The sequence below is a fragment of the Athene cunicularia genome, assembly GCF_003259725.1.
Source record: "Athene cunicularia isolate RWA chromosome 15 unlocalized genomic scaffold, athCun1 chr15_part1, whole genome shotgun sequence".
NCBI classification, from domain to species: Eukaryota; Metazoa; Chordata; class Aves; order Strigiformes; family Strigidae; genus Athene; species Athene cunicularia.
Window position 1 is genome coordinate 14243747 of NW_020799121.1, and position 8757 is coordinate 14252503.

General features: G+C 61.4%; 1 protein-coding gene across 1 annotated transcript in view; it reads left to right on the forward strand.

The window, feature by feature from the left end:
- Window positions 1-8757, forward strand: part of WSCD2 (WSC domain containing 2) — a 23688-nt gene that overhangs the window by 1375 nt on the left and 13556 nt on the right. Inside the window, exons 2-3 of the mRNA XM_026859779.1 lie at window positions 535-538; window positions 3725-4700. Coding sequence (XP_026715580.1) covers window positions 4325-4700 — 376 coding nt within the window. The 5' untranslated portion in view covers window positions 535-538; window positions 3725-4324. The remainder of the gene's footprint in view (window positions 1-534; window positions 539-3724; window positions 4701-8757) is intronic.

An 8757-nucleotide genomic window follows, 5' to 3' on the forward strand; every position in this document is an offset into this window, starting at 1 on the left:
GTGAGGAGGAGGAGGCTGAGGGGAGCCCTCATCCCTCTCTGCAGCTCCTGACAGGACATTGCAGAGAGGCCGGGGCTGGGCTCTGCTCCCGGGGGATCAGGGACAGGACAAGAGGGAACGGCTGGAAACTGCCCCAGGGGAGGGTCAGGCTGGGCAGGAGGAGAAAATGTTTCCCAGCAAGAGTGGTGCGAGAGTGGAACAGGCTGCCCAGGGAGGGGGGAGTCCCCATCCCTGGGGGGGTTTCAGGGCCGTTGGGATGAGCTGGGGGGGATGTGGGGTAGGGGAGAACTTTGTGGAGTCGGGCTGAGGGTTGGACTCGCTGACCCCGAGGGGCTTTTCCAACCTGAGTGATTCTGTGAGAAGACACGAGGTCCCCACATCAGAGGAGTAGCTTTGGGGTGACAGCAGGCCCCGGGAGCTCGCAAAGCGCTGGATCTTCCACGCCAAGCACAGGGTCCTGCACGCCGCTGCGTTTCCAGACCTCAGCAGAGGCCTTTTGCGGGGAAGCTGTGCTGGGCACCCAAGGGTGCTCAGGCGGGTGCAGGACTGTGCTCTCCCCCACGGGACCCAAGTTGATGCCCACAGTGTCCCTCCGGCGGGACAGGTGCCCCCGGGCACGTTGCCCTGTTGCGGTCATTAGACTCCATCCCATCCCTCTGTATTTTAAAGCCCTATTCTTTCCCTGTCCCTCTGATAAGAAATGCTAATGATGTGATGAAATTGGATAGTTCGGTCGCCTTCTCCTCCTAATGGAACTCTTGTGTTCGTTAATTTGCTGTTTTTAATGGGCTGATTGTTCTCCTGTGCTGGGGGAACCACGTGAGCCCTTCAGCGTGTTTTGCCGTGGTCAGATGTGAGGTGGTGCTTGAAGGCAACTGAACCTTGGTGCTCAATAATTGCAGAGCAATTTGGAGACAAGACCCAAATGTATAATTTATCGGCGTTTCATTCATCCCGGTCACGAGCGGTCGCGGAGATGCTCACTCTGCTCGGCAGAGCCCCCTCGGGACCTGTGCCCACCGCCCCGCGCACCGGGGTGGGTGTGTGTGTGTGTGTGTGTGTAAGATAAACCTTGCAAATTGACGAGGATTTTCTTGGCCCCACAACAAGTAATTGCAGAGCCCCAAACCTGCGGGCAGAGCTTGCCTGCTTCCTGCGGCCTGGGTGCTGCTGCCGGCGCAGAGGGAGGGTGCGGAGTGATGCTCGGCCGGGCATCCCGCTGCCGCCACCAGGGTTTTGGCTCTTGGCAGGAGCGTGGTGATGGAAGCAGCCCCCCTGCCTGCTTGGGGAAAGGATTCCCCACCCCGGCTTTGGCTCTGGGTGCCAGTGGGCTCTGGGGGAGCAGGGAGGATGCCCCAGCCCCGGCGCTGCCAGCCGTGGGGACATTTCCAGCCATGGGGGGATCGTTCTTGGCAAAGCTCCGTTTCGGTGCTGCCCGCTGCACCGCGCTGGCTGATTAACGTCCCCGTTACCTTGGGTAGCTTGGCCGGTAAAGTGTGTCACTGCTGTTCTCTAGCCGTGCCGCAGGCTGGGCTGGCACCAGCTCTGCTTCTGACCCGCAGCCCTGGCCGGAGCGGCACAGGGGGGCAGGCAGCAGGGGGGGGGCAGGATGCGACCCCTGGGGGACACTCGCCGTTGCAGGCGGTGGGGGATTTTGGGGACCCGTGGGGTCCCGCCGAGGTGGCCTGTCCTTCCCACCGGGGGCATGGATCCGTCCTTCCAAGACAAGGGAGGGCTGGCGGGGTGCACGGGGCAGCGTTGTGGGGTGCGGCCAGCATCCCCCATCCTGATGGCTATCAGCAGGGTGAGGCCCCCCCAGTCACACCCCCCACCACGATGTCCCAAGTCCCCGCTCATACTGGGAGCACTGGCGCTGGCTGCGTTTGCCGCGCTCGCTGTTTGTAAGCCATAGCCAACGAGGGAGCCGTAAGCCGAGCGCATTATCTCCTCCAGACAATTAGCAGAAGCATTAATGGAATATATGCAAATGTGAAGTAATTGACCTGCGACTCCACAGTTCATGATGGAGAAGGATGAGCTCCAGATGGCTTAATGATAGTAATTTAAGCCCCTACTTTATATGCCATGCTTCCTTGCCATAGCCCGGCAGGACCAAGCTCAGGCAGGGAGGAGGGCGGGTGGCAGTAGGGGATACTGGGGACCAGTTTGCACCCCAAACTACCCTGTACTCGGCGCCCTTATAAAGCCCCAGGAAAGTGGGTTGAAGCGCCAAACAGCAGCTTGTGCCGGCATGGGAGGAGAAGCTGTGAGTTCCCACGGAGCGGCCCTTCCCTGCTGGCCACTGGCCAGGGAGCCTGGGAGAGTGGCCCTGGGACCGCCGGGCTGGGGGGCTGCTCGCCCACCGTGGCGGGGGCCGGACCACCCGCCCTGGCTGTGCCGGGGTCCTGCCTGTGCCTTCGTCCTGCCACAGAGGTGCCTGCAGATGCAAAAGCCTGAAGAGCAAGCTAGTCTTCTTGCTTGGCCGCTACTCTGAGTTTACTCAGCGTTTACTCAGGGTGTGTAGGCCCCAAGCGTGGCTGGGGAAGGGGCTGTTTGGGGGAGCCTGAGGGGCTCAGGCCCCACCAGCGATCTGCCCCATGCAGCCTGCCCAGCCCTGAGCTCCTCAAAAGTTCACCCGGCGGAGCCAGAGGTATTTGAATAACCACTCTGGGAACCCAAATTAAAATATTTATGTATAATTCATGCCATATGTTCCGCCAATATTTTTTATTTAATCAACTGAAGACAGATGGCAAGAACATAGAGGCCATTAAACTAATGGCACTTTGTCTTTCCATTTATTTTAGTCTCCTTTCCTAAAGTAAGACGAGCCCATGACAGGCAGCACCCCCAGGCACGGGGGCAAACGCGGGGACGGTGGCATTTCCCACCGTGAAGCCACCACGGAGCCTGGCATGGCGTTATCCTGGGCAGGGTTGGGGAGAATCCTCTATAGCTGGTGGGGGGGTTTGGAGGAGAGAAATCCTCCCCCCAGAGGGAAAAGCTTGGCTGTCTCCCCATGCTGAGGGCCACCAGGGATGGCCGCGGTAGCCCCTCGGCGTTCCCGAGGCAGCTCCGTGTTGATCCGGCTGACAGGGTGTGAGTGACAGCTGGAGAATAGAGGATGCCACGGCCTCAATGTCTGTAAAAACCTCTCTGGGGGCATGTTGGGCAGCCACGGGAGAGCCACGCTGGGGACAATGTGGGGACATCAGGCTCGCGAGGGGCATCCCAGCATTGTGGGGTGCCTGGGTGGGAGCAGCAGCTTGTTGCAGCCTCGTGCCCCGCTGCCCACCCGTCTCGCAGGGCTCGGGGGCTTCGCTTGGGGCCGGCTGGTGCCCAGAAACCTTCAGATCTAGGGGTGAAATGCGGGTGCAGGAGTGTGCGTGCACGCACGAACGGGTGGATGCGTGCGTGCAGAGCTCTTGCGGGTGAAATCGGGTGAAATCGGGTGAAATCAGAAATCCGCCTCGTGCCCCAGCACCATCCTGCAGCCCCTCTCTTGCATGACAAGGCAGAGACGTGGGGCTCAGGAGTCAGGACTCACCCCCACATCCCCGTCACGGCTCCCGTCACCCCGACATCTCCCTCCTGTCCCGCATCCTCGTGCCGGGGGGGGTTGAACCGGCCCTGTGCGGGGCCGAAAGGCGAAGGAGAACCCCGGTGTCTGGGCCGGGGGCTGCGATCCTCCCTTTCCTAAGCGTGCCTTTCTCTTTGATTGCAGGTGGAGATTTCTTGCCCTGGGAGTGAGATGAATGGGGCTTCCTTAGACAAAGGGTCCCAGTCAGCGTTTCAGGCCCCGAGACGCGTCCAGGGACTTTTCATTCTTTGTCTGAAAGGGCGACGGTGCCGTTTCCATTAGAGAGATGCTTGCGAGAGCCGGTGCCGCCGAGCGGAAAGGCGAGCAAGAAGAGCTGTGTCAGCTGATCGGCTTTCAAATCACCTTCAAACCCTCGATTTCCTTAACATGATCCCTCCATCAGCCGAGTCTCCGGGGCACGACCGGGGGGCTTTGCCGGCAGGAGAATAAACCGGGGACGACGGCGACAGCCAGCGCTGGAGGAACCCCCTGTGCACGGCGGAGGGGGGGGCTCCAAATCCGACCCCGCCGCCTTCCCCAGCTCTCCCAGACTTTTTAGGATCGGGCAATAGCTTTGCACGGCCTCACCCTGCAGCCCCCGCCACGCTTTTGGGGAACCTGTCTGCTCCCCCAGGACACCCCAGGAGCCGCCTCTATCCCGGGGAGGGTGGCAAGACCCCTCCTCGGGGCATTCCTGGGGCCGGAGAGCAGCTCCCCTGCTGCCGGGGAAGGGATGAAGACGCTATGGCCAAATTATTGGTAAAACTCCAGCGGTATTTTCGGCGAAAACCCGTGCGTTTCTTCACGCTGCTGGCTCTCTACCTGGCGGCCGGCAGTTTGGTTTTCCTGCACTCGGGCTTCACCGGGGAGCCCACGGTGACGGGGAGCCAGCGCAGCCCCGGGGCTGGCGAGGGGCCAGGGCTGCCCTACCTGGGGGTGATGCAGCTGAGCCGCGGCTTCAAGGCGGCGGCGACGATGCCGGAGGGGGGACGGCGGCACGGACCCTGGTTCAAAAGCACCTCCAAGGAACCGGCGGAGAGGGGCAAAGCCGGAGACTATGGCAGCACCCGGAGCCGGGCACTCAGGGGCAGGAGCGGCCGCGAGAAGGAGGAGGACAGAGGTAAGGGTTGGGGGGACACGTGTCTGGGTGGGGGTCCCTCCTCATGGCCTCTCCCGGGGAAAGCCTTCTGCACCGGGGCAGTGGTCTCTGGTTTTGTCGTGCACCCCTACCAGGGACAAATTTGTGAGCACGCGCCCCCAGTAAATATGTTTATTTATTTATAAACCATATGCCCGTGCTACTCGAGCGCTAAGATTTCCTTCCCGCGCCCCAACAGGCTGCCCTGCGCATCCCCTGGGGCGCAGCACCCCGCTTTGGAGACCGCTGCTCCAGAGAGTGTTCCCAGAAAGACCTTCTCCCTCCTTCCCCTCCTTCCTCCCTCCCCAAGTGCCCGTAATCCGCTTTCCTTTTTCCATTTTCACTCTTCCCAAGTTGTGCATCATCAAGCTCTGAGTCACACCTTGCTGGGACAGACACTTCTGGGGGTGCCGGCTGGGGAGAGGCTGCACCCCTTCGTCGTCCCATCCTTTGGCTGTGCCGTGGGCCAAATTCAGTATTAATTTTGTGGGTCCCAATGAACGTTAAAACCAGATTTGTGACCTGTTACTTGCATTGCTGGGGTGTTCAGGCAGGGGCTGGCTGCCGTTGCCTGGCAGGCACTGAAGTGCGGGCAGGCGTGGGTGCAGGCAGGGCTGGGGTTTGACCTTTCAAGCCAGGACATCCCTGTCTGGCCGCTGCCTGGGCTGTGGGGTGTATTGTCGAGTGGGACCATTATTAATGAACAAGGATAAGCGAATATAGTAGATCTCATTGATTTTTAAAATGTCATCTATTTATCCCGAAGGCAGCTGTGTGCAGACAGACTTGCCCGCCCGCTCTGAATTTGGGTGCCTGAGAGCTGCCCATCAGGGCTTTTCACATCCCAGTGGTTATTCGGCTCATCGCCTCCCTCACTGGCACCCACGAGCACCCAGTGGCAGCAAATGTCACCCAAACACCCTCCTGGTCCCCTCTCTGCTGGCTCTGCAGCCCCCTGCCCCCAGCGAAGGAGCATCTCATGCCTTCAGCTGCTGTGAAAGCCATTACAATGTGTTGTTGTGACTAACGTGGGCTGGCGAGAAGGAGCAATCCAGCTCCGAGCTCCAGCCCCGCGCAGCGGCGTGCGGGGTGCCTGGGTGTACAGGACAGCATCGGCCCCTCGAGGAAATTTGGAAGGGAATTGGGAGCGGGAACTGCTGGAGAGGTGTTGGGATGCTGCCGGGCTCTTCTCTGCTCAGTCCCCTCTCCTGAGCTCCAGGATGGGGGGTGCGCGCCCGTGGGGAGCCCCGATGCCTGTGAAGGCTGATTTCTGTGAGGAAGTCTGTGCCCCAAAGCCGAGCTTGCTCGGGAGCTTGCAATCCCCTGGGCAACCCGGGCTGGGAGCCACAGCTCCCTGGAGCCTTGATGGAGCAGGAGAGAAGCAGGAACCCCCAACCCTGTGCAAAATTGGGGGTTTCACGGGCTGAGCTGGGCTTGGTCCCCCCGCCCTGGGCTGCTCCTCCTCGGCCACCAGCCCCACAGCGGGTCTGTGCTCCTGTTCACTCTGGACAAGATTCACAGTCCAGGCTTGGAAGACGGAGGAAAAATGTCATGTGGTGCTTTAGGGACTTTCTCATGCTAAAATGGGACGAAAGGGGGTTTCCCTGTCGTGCCCCTGCGCTGAGGAGTCTCCGGGAGCGTTTCTGAGGTGCATGTGGCCGCGTGGCTCCATTAATGCAAAGTGACATTTAGCGAATCCTCACCAGATGGTTCACGAGCCCGAGCTGTCGGTCACCATAAAACCCCCAAGCAGCGCTCCCGGCCCCAGCCATATGCAACGTGTCCACCACCATTAACCTCTGCCGGTGCCCGGGCACAGCGGGGGCTGCGAGGGACGGGGAGGGATGCTGGGCTTGGGCATCGCTGGCTTTAGCGGTCTGGGAATATGGTCTTTCCCGTTTTTAATCTCGCGTGGGATGGCTCAGCAAGGGCAGCGGTTCCTGAGCCAGCGCAGAGCTGGCAGCTGGAGGGGACATGGTGCCACCGCACGAGATGTTCGGCAGCTCCGGAGCAGGATGGAGAAATTCTCCAGATTGAGAAATCCCCTGAGCCCAACGTGCCCGTGGGGCTGGCGGAGCCTCGGGGGACGGGCGCTGAGCACCCGCCTTGCTCCCCTGCTCCCCTCCGAAGTGCCCACTGCTTCCCCAGGCTGTCTGGCGGGAGCGGGCAGATTTTAATGGCAGCGGTAATTAATCAGGGGATGGTTTAACCAGGCAGCTGTGGAGGCTCTGCCACGGGAAATCATTCCAGAGGGAATGCTGCTCCTAAAACCAGCGCTGGTTTAGCTTAGCGTGATGCGCGGCTCTGGCTTGCCAGGGCGCTGTGCCTCCCTCCTCCTCCTCATCTTCCTCCTCCTCCCTCTCCTGGCCGCACTGGTGGAGCCTCAGGGTCAGGCCAAGGTGCAGGTCGAGGGCAGCCCCGTCCGCTTCACCTCGTCTGCATCCTCGTGCGAAGGCACATCTCCTGCCTCAAATCCGGGGGCATTTTTGGAGGGTAAAGCTGGAGGGAGCAAGCACCGGCCCCAGCCTGGCCACGCCTGGTGTCCTCTCTGCCACGTCCATCTCTGGTCCTTTGCTGGTCGTCTCCAGCCATTCCCAGCCAGGGCTGGGCTCCCTGTGACACACGAGCCAGCAGTGCCACGAAGAAAGGGAGAGCAGCCACCCCAGGCACGCAGCCGAAGACGTCCCTCCGCGTTCCACCGCCGCCACGGTTGTCCCAGGGGTGGTCAGCATGGGCCACCCTTCCTGAAGCTGCTCCCACCTGCTCTTTCCCATGCTCACGTGGAGCATTTCCCTCCTCACACACTGGATTTGCACTGAGGCAGCCGGGACGAGCCCCCGGCCCATGGCTGGTGAGCTGTCGGTGCTCTGAGGGGCTGCGAGGGCTTTGTGCCCAGCGCGAGGCTTTTGATCAGCCAGCTGGAAAATCAAGGGCAGATATTTGTTTCAAGCATCACCCTGCAGCAGAGCCCTGTGGAAACATTTCTGTTCCAAATTTAGCTTGCTAAACGGCAGCGGTGGGTGCTGGGAGAGCCCGGCGAGGGGCTGGGGGTGCTCGAGCAGAGAGGGAGGATGAACCAGCGGAGGTGTTGCTCCCAGACAGACCAGTGCCAGCTCCTGGCTCACAGGAGCTGGGTGGCGGCACCTCTCTGGAGAGTGGGGCTGGTGGATTTGCTGGGATGCTCCCCGGAGGGGTCATCAGTGACCCAAAGGTACTGCTGTTGGGGCAGGGGAGCAGCCCAGAGTGCACCCCATGGGTCGGGGTGGCGTGCAGGGGTACAACTCACTTCCCCACGCAAGCGGGGTGACCAGTTGGCCCTAAGCACGGGCACATTGCCCGAGGGATCCATACTTGCACCCCATGCCTGCACCCAAGCAGGACTCCAGCACCGAAGTGGTTTGTGCTCATGTGCTGCACCGCAGCCGAGAGCTCCGGCGCCCGCTGGAAGACCAAGCTTTACGTTAAGCTTTATGTTCTGATGTTAAACACGAATTTGTAATGCCAGCGGCCCCAGTGACCAAGCCTAGCTCCTGGAAGCATCAGCACTGGCGTGGCCAGCGGGGACACGGACGGGTCTTATCCCTGTGCTTGGCACTGGGGAGGCCACCCCTCGGTGAGTGGGTTCAGTTCTGGGCCCCTCACCCCAAAAAGGCCATTGAGTGACTCGAGCGTGGCCAGAGAAGGGCAACGGAGCTGGGGCAGGGTCTGGAGCACAGGTCTGCTGGGGAGCGGCTGGGGGAACTGGGGGGGTTCAGTCTGGAGAAGAGGAGGCTGAGGGGAGACCTCCTGGCCCTCGGCAACTCCCTGCCAGGAGGGGGCAGAGGGGGGGTGAGTCTCTGGAGCCAAGGCCCCAGCGCCAGGCCCCGAGGGAATGGCCTCAAGCTGCCCAGGGCAGGGTCAGGCTGGCTCTGAGGAAGGATTTCTGTGCAGAAGGGGCTGTTGGGCGTTGGAATGGGCTGCCCAGGGCAGGGGGGAGTCCCCGGGATCCCTGGAGGGGTTGAAGAGTCGGGCTGAGCCAGCACTGAGGGATCTGGGGGAG